The 13,381-nt window shown below is 43.0% G+C and overlaps 1 protein-coding gene across 1 annotated transcript in view; it reads left to right on the top strand.

Moving 5' to 3' along the window:
- The window catches only part of LOC136308417 (uncharacterized), a 61,428-nt gene extending 53,451 nt beyond the window's left edge, over nucleotides 1–7,977 (top strand). Inside the window, exon 6 of the mRNA XM_066235754.1 lies at nucleotides 7,784–7,977. Coding sequence (XP_066091851.1) covers nucleotides 7,784–7,933 — 150 coding nt within the window. The 3' untranslated portion in view covers nucleotides 7,934–7,977. The remainder of the gene's footprint in view (nucleotides 1–7,783) is intronic.
- The last annotated feature ends 5,404 nt before the right edge of the window (nucleotides 7,978–13,381 follow it).

Genomic DNA, 13,381 nt, shown 5'->3' with positions numbered 1-13,381 from the left:
TCCAAATATTCAAATCTACCACGCTTACAAGAATGCTTGCCACTTTTTAAAAACTGACCCTACTGGATGATAAACCACCTTCCTACATATTTCAATGAACTAAAAAAAGTGCCATGAACTGTAGTAAGGCACCAGAGAACTGTAAAACTTAGTATTGACAATGCCATTTTAAAGGGAAAAATCAGGCTTTCTGTCTAGTCCTTTCTTTGGAAAATGGAAGAAAAAGAATATAGAAGTCTCCTGACTTACAAGGATGACTAGGGTCATTTGGTTTTAAGTTCTCTGAAACGATTAAGGTTATCTGAGGAACTCCCTTTTGCTTTCAATAAGAGACAAAATTTACATACCACCCTACACTGATCTTAGCTCTTCTTCCCTTCCTGGAATCCTGAGACTAACATGTACTTCTAGGCAAAGGAGGAGAGATAGACACTAAAAGGATTTGTGAATGTCTTTGTATTACCTTGAAAGTTTTAATGTTAATCTTGTTAATGTAATGTAATTCTTGTTAATGATTGTGTCATGCTGTCATGCTTCCCAACCTGTGTGTGGTCAAAGGGTATATAACTAACCATGAGTGGAAAAATTCTGCTTGACCTTTTGTCTAAAATTAAAGAAAGCAGGAATTGACCGCTCCCTACCATAAACCACTGAAAAATTTGCTTAGAGCTAGTGTAACAGTAAAAATAGAAAATTCCTTCTGTCCTTTGCTTGGCTAATTTTGGCTTGCCGAACAAGAACTGGCCCGCCTCGCCCCGATGTAATCATAGGTGATTGCTCTTCTGCAAGTACCTGGGGCAATCACATTGAGAGCCCTTGCAACTTCCCTATCTCATGACTCCTGAATTCCTGACCTGAGATAATGTTTAAAACTTGCTTGCTGAGGATTGTTTGGGGCTCTTGGCCACCTCCTTGCCTTGAGCCCGCTCGCGAGTGTAATAAACTTTTTCTTCTGTTTTACCCACACACTTGGGTCTAGAGTCTTCGTGGTGCGCCCTCGGTCAACAATAACCAGCCTCTGAGATGTACTTGTGGCACATGATTTGGGACTGCTATGCCCCGAGTCAACCATATGCGACCAGCATATTTAACAAATCTCCTTCAATAAAATTCTTCAAAATTTATCTGGACTGGGTGTCTCTGCGTAAACCTGATGGAGTAAGGTACAGTGCCTTTTAGAATCTGGGGTATGGTACTTTATAACATTTCTTTCTTTACAGCTCTTCTAACCCTCCATTTAGAACTCTGTAAGAAAGTTATCTGTATGGCCAGTAGGCACGGCCATCATCACAGCCACCTGGCCCACGCAGGTTCACATTTGATTTGGACAGACAGTAATGAAACAATGGAGCCAAGAACTGGTGGGTCATCAACTTTAATCCTAGCTTGCACCCGATGGGCAAGTAAAAACACACACTGGGCTCCAAAAACCCACTCATTCAGTGTTCACAAAGCTACTGACTTATTCAAGTTTTCTAAAATCAAAGGTTTCTAGCTCACCAGACTTACTCACCTCTGTTCCCCATCTCCTTTTCTCTGCACAAACTGGATTCTAACTCAGCACTTCACCATCTCGGCTGCTTCTTTTGGCCTCCTCCACGTGGCCTCTCTCTGCTCTCCTCTCTAATGCTAATCTCAGGAACTGAGAGAGAACAAGCTCACGGTCTGCCCCAGTTTATAGTGTAGAAATCCAAAACCTTTAATCCAATATACAAACAAGAAAGTCTCTGATACAAAGTCACTTATCTGAGACATAATGGGATTCCTCATAAGAGTGCACCACCCTACATCATGCAATCAGTCAAAGGTGTGGGGAAAAGTTTAGTCTTAAAACTAAGCCTTAGAGCTGTAATGACCTGGCCTGCTTACAGTCTGTCCCCCACACACAATACAAACTATAAGAGAGCAAACATGTACATTATATTTACAAACTTATTTGACCAACATTATCATTACATAGACATGTTATCAAATGAATGAACATTAAATTAAAAAATACATAGAGTGGCTCTGATTGCGGCAGAGCGACGCCCCAAGATGGGCAGAGCATCGCCCCCTGGTGGGCATGCCCGGTGGATCCAGGTCGGGCGCATGCGGGAGTCTGTCTGACTGCCTCCCTGTTTCCAGCTTCGGAAAAGTGAAAAAAAAAATTAAAAAATACAAAATTTAATTAATGATAGCTTTATAAAATAATTTCAAAGGAACAATGGTGAAAATACTACTTCCAAGGCCAGATTGCTCAAAGCTTCCAGGGCTGTGCTTTCTGACAAAGGTGAATAGGCCCTGGGGCCATATTCAGCCAACAGGGTGCCATTTAATATTATCAAGAGCAGGGTGATCCGGCTGGATGTTAATTCTGTGCTGTGAATAGAAGGAACGCCTCCTCACAAGCACCTACAATGCAGAGGACGTTCCCCAGGACACACAATGATCCTGCCCCAAAGCTCAATAGTACTCAGAAGACAATCCCTACCCCACAAGAAACAGGATGAAGAGTGACATACAATACAAACAGCAGGTCATTCTGCTGATCTTACACGGGGAGCAGAAGCGTATTCCCTACAAACAGTCAGGGAGCTCTTCTCTTCTGGCGGCCGGCTGCACCTCCTCCCTGAACCTCTAGCTCGCTCGCATCCCCTCTGTCCCATCCCCCACCCCGTTATCCCCAGGCCCCAGATATACACTCACGTTTATTCGAGCTCTGCACCTCCCGACTCGTGAACTGCGGCCCCTGCCTGAAGCCTCACACCTCACGTCCACAGTCTTGCTGCCTCTTCCGCTGCGCCTCATCTCCAACCAGCTCGCGGCCAATTACCCTCGCCCAGCCCCGCCCCGCATCTACGCTGGTCCCCACCTCTCACCTCCCTGCTGATTCTGCCTTAGGCCTCGCGACAGGCCCAGCAGCTCACACACAACTTCAGTTTTCAATGGTTCATTTACATGAAAACAGCCATGAACCTGGTATAGTCGTTCACTTTTACTTTAGCAAAATAAATTCATTGTCACTCTATAAAACTAAAAACTGCCATTGAAAACACCTTCTTTAGAGAATATAAACAGGAATCACAACATAGGAGACATTCTGAAATGCAATAACCCTAAAGGGACACGATGATTGCAAGGGAAATGGTAGAAAAACTGCGCGGTGGGGTGAATAAAGGGTGATGGTCATTACAAAGAAAACACTACAAGAATTAATAAATATAAATGCAACAATTAATTCCTTCTCACAGTCACAGCAAAAACTTATTGTGAAACCCTCCTGTATTAGGAAAACCTTATACAAATAGATATTATACAACTGTTGTTATGATTGAGGGCAAAAATCATCACTGCAAACAGTAGCGCTTCCTATCAATAAGCTTTAGTCACTCGGTGATTCCAACTTTTCCTGTACTTAATATAAACTCAATAACATAAACTTCCACTTACAGCACAGTTACAAAAACAAAGAAAAACTATCATTGAAATATATTCAACACATCTCTCATTCAGAGACGGATCGTCACTCCTTCAAAAGTGATAGACACCCTGCTTCAAAAAAATCAGTAAGGCCTGACCTGTGGTGGCGCAGTGGATCAAGCACAGATCTGGAACGCTGAGGTTGGTGGTTCAAAACCTTGGGCTTGCCTGACCTGTGGTGGTGCAGTGGATAAAGCGTCGACCTGGAAATGCTGAGGTCGCCGGTTCGAAACCCTGGGCTTGCCTGGTCAAAGCACATATGGGAGTTGGTGCTTCCATCTCCTCCCCCTTCTCTCTCTGTCTCTCCTCTCTCTCTCTGTCTCTCTCTATTTCCCTCTCTCTCTCCTCTCTAAAATGAATAAATAAAAAAATAAAAATTGAAAAAAAAGTTTAAAAACAAAAACCAAAAAACCTTGGGCTTGCCCGGTCAAGGCACATATGGGAGTTGATGCTTCCTGCTCCTCCCCCTTCTCTCTCTCTCTCTCTCTCTCTCTCTCTCTCTCTCCATCCCCTCTAAAATGAATAAATAAATAAAAATTTAAAAAATCAGTAAGGACAGAACAAACCTTATGTCAGTGCTGGTCAACCTGGTCCCTTCCGCCCACTAGTGGGCATTCCAGCTTTCATGGTGGGCGGTAGTAAGTTGTTTTATAAAGATTTATTCTGCCAAACTTAGTGAAAATCCGACATAAAGTATTTGGTAAATAATTATTATTATATGCTTTAACTTGCTGTAACTCTGCTTTATAAATTTTATAAAGTAAAGTTACTTCCCTATTTTATAAATTACCATTACTGTGGAACCGGTGGGCGGTTAGAAAATTTTACTGCTAACAGAGATACAGAAGTGGGCGGTAGGTATGAAAAGGTTGACTACCTCTGCCTTATGTGCACTCCGCCTTGGTAGAGGATCCGCTCTACTGCGCACTTGCGCTACGATGTCATTCCCGAGATGCCCACACGAGGGCGCCAGGGTATCGCGCTGACGGCGTATTTGAGAAGAACCGCATTAGACTAGACACAGAGGTATCACCATAGAAACGGTGTATCTTCCCCTCCTGGCCTTCCTCTAGAAATCCGCAACAAAAAAGTAACTACAGAGCTCTTCTCGCTACAAGTTACCAAATGTAGTTCTTAATAACACACAAAATAAATTAAACTGGCAGTCACAATGCCACTGGAACTGAAACATAATAAAAAACACTGCGCACGATACACAGTCTTCACTGCACAGATGAGCAAGAAAAAAACCTGACGGTCCCCCACTTTCTCACTTTCCTTCAGAACCTATGTTACCACATCGAATGCAACCTCATCTTCACGTCGCCTGGGCGACCGCCTCCCTCAGAGCCTAGGTGGCGGTCCCCACGCCCCTTCCCACCGCGGGTCCGGAATGCGCAGTACTGAGCCCGCCCCGCACCTCTCTTCTCCCCGCCGCCGCATCCCGCCTCCTTCCTGCGCGCCTCGGGACTCCGGGGCCCGCCACGCCCCTCCTCGTTCTTGTAGGTTTCAGGGACCCATCAAAATAGAAAAAAACAGGGACTTTATAAAATTAAAATCAACTATTTAAAAAAAACTATTCACACAATAAAAACACAAGCCAGAAATGGAAAGAACATCTTTACTCACTATATACCTGATGAAACATTTCTGTTCCATAAACCGACAAAACCACAATGCATTTCTGATCAATACTCACATAGCACTCTAAAACAAATAGCCCCACTGAAAATGAATTCTTATCTAAACAGACTCCAGGCGGAGGAACACAGTGTGGACAAGAAAGGGTTCAGTGGAATGAGACCTCCTCCTGATCTGATAGAAATTCATGAATTGAACAGGTCGAGGTGGGAACTCACAACCCTGTCAGATCACTTCTTTACCAATAGGCTTCTCTTTGCCATCACTGAGCTGTGTCTGGCCACTCTGTGCATCAATAGGACCATACCTTTGACCTGCCCCTGACAGTCCCCTCCTGCAAAACGATGACAACACAAACTCTTTTCTACTTGCTCATCCTGTCTGGCTCTGGCTCTCAGGCCCTCGTGGAATCTTCCCTCCTTTCTTTTATTTCACATGCATTAAAGAAATTACCCCTCTCTCTACCCTCTAAAATAAATAAAACAAAAGAACAAACAAAAAATAATTAAAATAAAAAGACTGGGCTTGCCTGGTCAAAACACAAATGGGAGTTGATGCTTTCTGCTCTTCCCCCCTTTCTCTCTCTGTCTCTCTCTCCACTCTCCAAAATGTTTTTTTAAATAAAGAAGCAAATAAAAAAAATTGTTACAATGAGAGCCTCTGCAGAATTGGAGATCTGTTGTAGTAATATAATGTTATAGTAATTAAATATATAGAAATATAAAAAAATATGGAAGATATATGAAAGTAATTAAGATATAATATTAGAAATAAGAAAATTAAATAAAGTTATGCCATCTGGATAGGAATTAATATAGTGTGTGTAGATGTGATAAACAGACTCTGACTTTCAAGCAAGGCCCAGTTAGTGTGTGTATGAAGTTATACATAGATAAGAAGTGGCTTGATGTCATAACTTTGTAAGTTAACTGTTGTAGTAATATAATGTTATAGTAATTAAATATATAGAAATATTAAAAAACAAAAGTATGGAAGATATATAAAAGTAATTAAAAACAATATTTAAAATAATTAAGAAAATTAAATAATTTTATTTAATTAATATAGTGTGTGTAGATGTGATAAACAGACTGACTTTCAAGCAGGGCCCTGTTAGTGTGTGTGTGAAGTCATACTTAGATAAGTGGCCTGGTGTCATACCTCTGTAATGTGATAAACAGACTCTGACTTTTTAGCAGGGCCCAGTTAGTGTGTGTGTGAACTTATACATAGATAAGAAGTGGCTTAGTATCACAACTTTGTAAGTTAATGTAAATAACATCTTAAAAAGTGGTTTGATGTAAACATTTCAGTAGATTAACATAAAAGGAGTTCCCTGCAAGGAACTCCCAAAATGGTGGTATGAGGTAATAATCCTGTAGATTGACACCTGTTAGAAGGCATTGGCCAGAAAAGGTACTAAAGCTGAGGAGCCCCCTGCTGCAGTAGTCGGCTAGGCTCCAAGGTTGATGTGGACTGTCTTCATGCCACTCTGAGCTCTGACCAAAGCCAGCCAAGAGGAGCACGCTGACGGGGCCCCCTTAAGCTGTACCCAGGCATGCCAAAAGGATTTGTGAGTAATAAATTGCCTGTGTGATTATTGCAACTAAATCGGTACGGAGCTGTTTTCAGATCCTGAGGTGACAGCGCTGGGGCCACGCTCCACTGCCTGAGGGGGCAAAGGGAAGAGGGAGAGGAGAGGAAAGAGGAGAGAGGTGGGGGGAGAAGCAGATGGTCCTTTCTCCCTGTGCCCTGACCCAGAATGGAACCTGGGTTGTCCATACTCCGGGCAGACAGTTTATCCACTGAGTGAACTGTCCAGGGCTATCTATGATTTTTGTTCATTAAACTTTAGGTCTGCAATTCTGGTTGGTCCTGGCACTTTGCAACTGGCTGCGTCCCTGAAAGATAATGAACGAACGAGGGCTGTAAAGGGTGTGGAGGCCAGAGGTGCACGGGGAGGACCCGAGAGGCGGGAAGAGGCGAGGTGCGGGCAGGTGGACTCAGGCGCAGCGCAGTCCGGACGCGCTGTGAGAACGGAGCCCCGGGACCACAGCTCGGGCTCCAGGTGTTGCCATTGTTCAGGCCACGTGAAGGTGAGGTTCCATGGAGTTACTCAAGTAGGTGGTGAAGAAAAGTGAAAAAGTGATAAAGCGTCAGGTTTTCTTCTTTGCTCATGGGTTCAGGTAAGACTTAGAAATTCCTGTACGTTTTGGTGCACGGTGTTAATTACGTTTCAGTTGCAATTATATTGTAAGTGCACTTGTTATTCGTCTTGGGGTTTATTTAAAAGTATTTGACAACTTGCAAGTATAGGGACTATGCAGTTACTTTTTGTTGCGGATTTCTAAAGGAACCATAAAAAGAGGAAGATACATAGTTTCTATGTGTCACCGCAGGTGTGGAGCAGAACACAGTCGCCTTTACAGCCACCGTCCACGCGATGACCTGGCGCCCTCGTGCGGGTATCCCGGAGAATGACACCTTAGTGCAGGTGCGCAGAGAAGGTTCAGCAGAGCCGGTCCCCTACGAAGGAGGAATCCACTTTGCGTTCACCTTAAGTGTTTTCTCTCCTTACAGATAATTTTGAAGGAGATTGGGGGAGAGGTTCTCTTGTCTCTGAAGGAGAGAGGTGTGATTCATCTATTTCAATGATAAATTTTTCTGTTTTTTCTTGCAGTTCTGCTGTGTGTCATTGGGAGCTTCTGTTTCCGAGTTTGTGTGCAGTGCATGGAAAGCAGGAACTCCCGCGTCCATCCACCTCAGCGGTAGGAAGCGCTGGTCTTTGCAGTCATGGGTTTTGCCCTCTGCCGTACTAAGTGTTGTATAATGTCCATTTGTATGACATTCGCATAACACAGGTGGGTTCCAGAGTAGGTTTTCAGTGATGAGTAGAAGCAGGAATTGTCCTATTCCTATTTATGAATTACTGTAATATTTTTCATAGAAAGCCCGTCAACCTTTATCCCCCCCATAGAAATTTTCCCACTGTTTCCCTTGGAATCTGCGTGTTCCCTGAGGGTTTTTGCATTTCAGAATGTCTCCCTTGTGGTGGTATGAGTTTTGATTTTGAAAAGGTGTCTTTTCTATTGTAGTTTTAAATTTTATGAAGTGTAAATGAATTTATTTTGCTAAGGTAAACGTGGACGAGTGTCCCTGGTTCCTGAGTGTTTTCATGTGAATGAGCCAGAAAAAACTAAAGTCAGGTGTGGGCGGGGCCCGTCCCCCAGAGGCTGACCAGCCAGAGATGAGAAGCGGGGTCAAGAGAAAGGTCCTGGGTTGGACCGGAGGGAAATGGGGCCCAGACCCGAGGTTGATACTTTAAACGGGAAGAGGGAGGATGTCGGTAGATGTGAGGCCAGGTGCTGCCAGGCAGGGGCCATTCTCGCGGGGTCAGAAGTGTACAGGTGAGAGGATCCGAGACCCCGGGGATGTCAGGAGGGGCGGAGGGAACACGAGGGAGGGATTGGGGGAGGAGATGTAACTGGGCGGGAGGAGCAGAGAAGAATCTCCAGGCGGCTTGTGGGGCACACGTTCCACTCCGTGTAAGTGAGCACTTCCAGTGGGAGCACTTTTCTATTTCAGTGTAGACAGTGTTGAGAAAACAATGGAATTCTTTTTCTAAAAAGATTTTAATTACTGATTTTAGAGAGAGGAGCAGGGAAACATTCATCCGCTGTAGTCGCCCAGGATGTGCTTTGATCAGGCAAGTCTGCTGTTTCCAAGGCGACGCCAGCATTCCAGGTCCACGCTTCATTAACTGCACCACCCAAGATCAGGCTAATTATTGTTATCATTAATATTAATATTATTATTACTATCATGTAGCTATTATTAAAGAGCATGAAAATACTGTGTGTCTTTGGGTAGCATTTTATAATTTCATTAGTATAGATCATCGCTGTTCTTGTGAAGCAGATTCCCAGGCATTTTACCTGTTTTGCTGTTAATCGGGTCTGAAGAAATATATTATTCACTCAAGATAGTTTTTGACGGATACATGAATCTACCAAAACTTCCAAACTGCCCTTTTGCTGTTCTGCTTGGCTGTCTGACCCCACCCTTACTGGACTATCGCCCCTGAAACAGAAAAGTTCTAGGAAGCTGGTCAGCCACCCCGAGGAGAAGAGAAGCGTCCCAAGAAGCCGATATCGTAGGACTGCAGAAGGGAGCACACCAGAATTGCTGACGCAACACGCACTTGCTCAAAGCTCTCCCTTAACCCTGTAAAGGATTTGCCTCAGAATCTGTTTGGGTGCACTTCTCCTGGAGGGGTGCCCAGCAGGTCTTCCTCCTCTAATAAAGCCTGGTGTTTGAGTGCCGTCTCATTCTTACAGTTTTTGTATAAGTGGAGTATTTATGTATGACTGTTATTTCTCCTCCAGTGTAGTAAAATTTTTTGTTTGTAATAAATGTTAGGTGAGTGTCATGAATCATGCAGGTACATAAGCTAGTATGTAGTCGTCATGATCAGTAGATTGATGTAGGTGTAAGTCATGTGAAAGTTGTCAGAGTTTGAAAGGTAAGAGATAGAAGTGAGGTCATGCCAGGAGTTGGCAAAAAAATAGTTTTCTGAGTTAAAAGTACACCGATGAGTCAGTAAAATAGTACCATCCATCTTAGCGTTTGAAATGAGTGTAGGTCTGGGATGCACGCTGTGGTAGTAACCCTAAGTATGGTTAGTCATTACCCGTGCTCCATGTAGGGTGTTCAGGGAATATACACTATGGTCAAAGTCTTCATTTTTGAGGAGGAATTTTTTAGAGGGTAAATTCTGGAATCTAATGAAGGAAGATGAAGGATTGGAAGTGATTGTATGCAGATATGAAAGTGATTTCTGTGTCATGAAAAGAAGCGGTGATTGAGAGATGCTTAGTCTGGTTCTGTCCCTGAGTGATTCAGTCTCATAACACGTGAGATGTTCCTCGACTCCTGAGTGTTTTGGCTTCTCGTCACCGCAGAGCAGTCGATTGCAATTATGGCAAGATGGGAGGTTTTGTGTTTGTTGTTGTTCAGGTTTGGTTTTGAGTATCTATGGAGATATTTAAAGAGAGAAATTGTATTTCAGAATTAGGATTTGAAATGACTTGCTGTTTGTATTCTAGTTTAGACTTCTTGTTGTTCTATGTAGATTAGGGTCTGTTTTGAGCACTGTGGATCTTTTGGGCTGAGTCCATCTTTGTTCCGGTGAAGGGCTGTGCATTGTAGGTGCTCATGTGATTCTGGTCTTTCTAGTCAGTGCTTACAGATAACACCCAGCCCTCAGCACTCCCTAGAATACACAATGGCACTATTGTGGTTGTGGTTGAATGTGCCCTGGGGGCATATTCATCTTTGGTTCAGAAACCTGACATAGGTATCAAATTTCTGGAGAGCAGAATGATAGGAATGCAGCACTTTTCTTATTTCTGCATTGAAAGTATTTCCTAACTTTACCAGAGATTTAATGTTAGGGTTTGTGAGTGTGTGTGTGTGTGTGTGTGTGTGTTTAAAGATGTGTCTTTGAAAAAAATGTAAACATGACAATGCTGTTATTACCTTTACTTACAGGTTTCCAGATGGATGGTATGGTGAGCCATAAAGAGAGCATATGTAATTGAAGTGAAATGAAATGTCTAGGAAGGTGGTTTATTGTTCAGTAGGGTCAGTTTTTAAAGAGTTATAAGCATTCTTGGAAAGCATGTTAGATGTATTGTTTGAGATGGTAAAATAGTTATGTATCTTGAATTTTATTTATAAATTAGAGGTTTTCTCTATATCCTTACTGATTTTTTTGTGGGGGGCTGCATCGGTTTTGAGAGGCATCCATATCCCTGAATGAGAGAGGTGTGTTAAGTCTCTTTCTGTAATTATGGATTTTTCTCATTTCCATTTTAGGTCTGTGATTTATTATTTGAGTTTTATTATTCTAGATTGTTATGTATTGCATTGAAGTTATATATTTGCGTTCATTGGAATGTATTGAAATGAATTTCGGTCCATAATTTGTAGGACCACTTTTTGCTTTTCAATGTAGTGCATGGTATCCAAATATGTTTTGGTTTTGTTTCCATTTTTTTTTTCTGCTGTGTTATGGTGTAGGTGGCTCCAGCATTTTGTATTAGTTGTGCATGTCTGTTAACATCCACAGAAAGTGGTTTTTGCAGATAGTAGGATGTAGGGGTGTTCCTCTTTTTCTCACATAGCCGTTGTGACATCAGTTACGTTACGAAGAAAACATTTCCAATGATGTAAAGAGAAACCTTTATGGTATAAGAATAGAGATGAGTTTGCATCCTGTACTGAAGGTTCCGTTAGAAGAAGTAGGCTATGTATGTCTATCAGTAAGGAAAAAGGTATTTTTTATTTTAAAAGTGAAGTAGTATACTTTGAATTAGGTTGAGGATCAGGGTTTGGGAATATAGGTTTATTTGTTGTTTGCTTTATATTGTAGAGGAACTGAAGCTAGGTGAAAATGATAGATAGCCATGTTCTGTGGTCTCTTAAAAATTGTTTTGAGGCCCTGGCCGGTTGGCTCAGCGGTGGAACGTCGGCCTGGCGTGCGGGGGACCCGGGTTCGATTCCCGGCCAGGGCACACGGGAGAAGCGCCCATTTGCTTCTCCACACCCCCCTCCTTCCTCTCTGTCTCTCTCTTCCCCTCCCGCAGCCAAGGCTCCATTGGAGTAAAGATGGCCCGGGTGCTGGGGATGGCTCCTTGGCCTCTGCCCCAGGCGCTGGAGTAGCTCTGGTCGTGGCAGAGCATCGCCCCTGGTGGGCATGCGGGGTGGATCCCGGTCGGGCGCATGTGGGAGTCTGTCTGACTGTCTCTCCCCATTTCCAGCTTCAGAGAAATACAAAAAAGAATAAAAAACCTTTAAAAAATTGTTTTGAGAAGAAGTGTATTTTTAGATAGGAATCCATGTTTAATTTTACCAAAGCAAAGGAATATCAGTCTAGAAAGAGAATGCTGGACTGTAGAAAAATAGGAAGAAAGATTGTTAGTGACATTCAGAAACAGTTGTGAAAGATTGAATATAGTTGAGTCATGAGAAGCAGAGATCCTGATATGACCAGTCTGGTTCATCAGAGAGTGATTCAGTGTCCAAGTTGTGAGATGTTCCTTGCCTCTTGGATGTTCTGGGGCATCATCTGAGGCTAAGATCCTATTCAGCCATTTTTGAAGATGGTTTGAAATTGGGTTTTTTCCCTCAGGTGTCTGCTTCCAGGTGGGTTGGTAAATCAAGAGAGTCAGAATTTGTGATCTATGATTCCAACTGACCTGCTGTTAGTATTCTACATTTTATGTGGTGCCATATAGAGTAGGTCTGAGTTCTGAGTAGCATTGACCTTTGGGCTTAATCATTCTTTGTCCTGAGGAAACATCCTCTGCACTGTTGGTGTCAGGGGCACTTGTTCATTCTATGCACAGCTCACAAGTAATGCTCACTCACCTTCAACCCCCACCTCTAGTGGGGAATGTGAAACTCCATGCACTGCTCACAAGTAATGCAAACTCACCTTCAACCCCCACCCCCTGGTGGAGAATGTGAAACTCCATGCACAGCTCACAAGTAATGCTCACTCACCTTCAACCCCCACCCCCTGGTGGAGAATGTGAAACTCCATGCACTGCTCACAAGTAATGCTCACTCACCTTCAACCCCCATCCCTGGTGGAGAATGTGAAACTCCATGCCCTGCTCACAAGTAATGCTCACTCACCTTCAACCCCCATCCCTGGTGGAGAATGTGAAACTCCATGCACTGCTCACAAGTAATGCTCACTCACCTTCAACCCCACTCCTAGTGAGGAATGTGAAACTCTGTGCACTGCTCACAAGTAATGCTCACTCACCTTCAACCCCCATCCCTGGTGGAGAATGTGAAACTCTGCAATCTTGGCCAAGCAGGTCCTCAGGACAAACTCCCTCTTGGTCCAAAAAAAAGCACTGAAGCTGAAGCCTTTACTGCTTGTGGAATCAGAAACGTTCATGATGAAGCAGTTTTATTACCTTTCTGTTCAATATACTTTCTAACTGTAGTAGTGATTTATTTGAGGGGCTTATTTTAGATGTTGATTTGAAAACACATTAGTATAATGATACTGTAATTACCTTTTTTTTACAGGTTTGTAGATGTAAGGTGATGAGAGACATCCAGAAAGTCCATGGAACTTCAGGGAATCTTCATTGGTAAGAACTTGTTTTATTGTTCTGTGCAGTCATTTTTTTTAAAAAAAGCTCTAAATGTTTTTGAACATGAGATTTTGTGTTTAGTTTTAGGGTTCTAGTAGAGCATT

Source organism: Saccopteryx bilineata, chromosome 6 (assembly GCF_036850765.1).
Source record: "Saccopteryx bilineata isolate mSacBil1 chromosome 6, mSacBil1_pri_phased_curated, whole genome shotgun sequence".
In the NCBI taxonomy this organism is placed as follows: Eukaryota; Metazoa; Chordata; class Mammalia; order Chiroptera; family Emballonuridae; genus Saccopteryx; species Saccopteryx bilineata.
The sequence above is the reverse complement of the archived record's forward strand: the minus strand, read 5'-3'. Positions and strand labels throughout refer to the sequence as shown.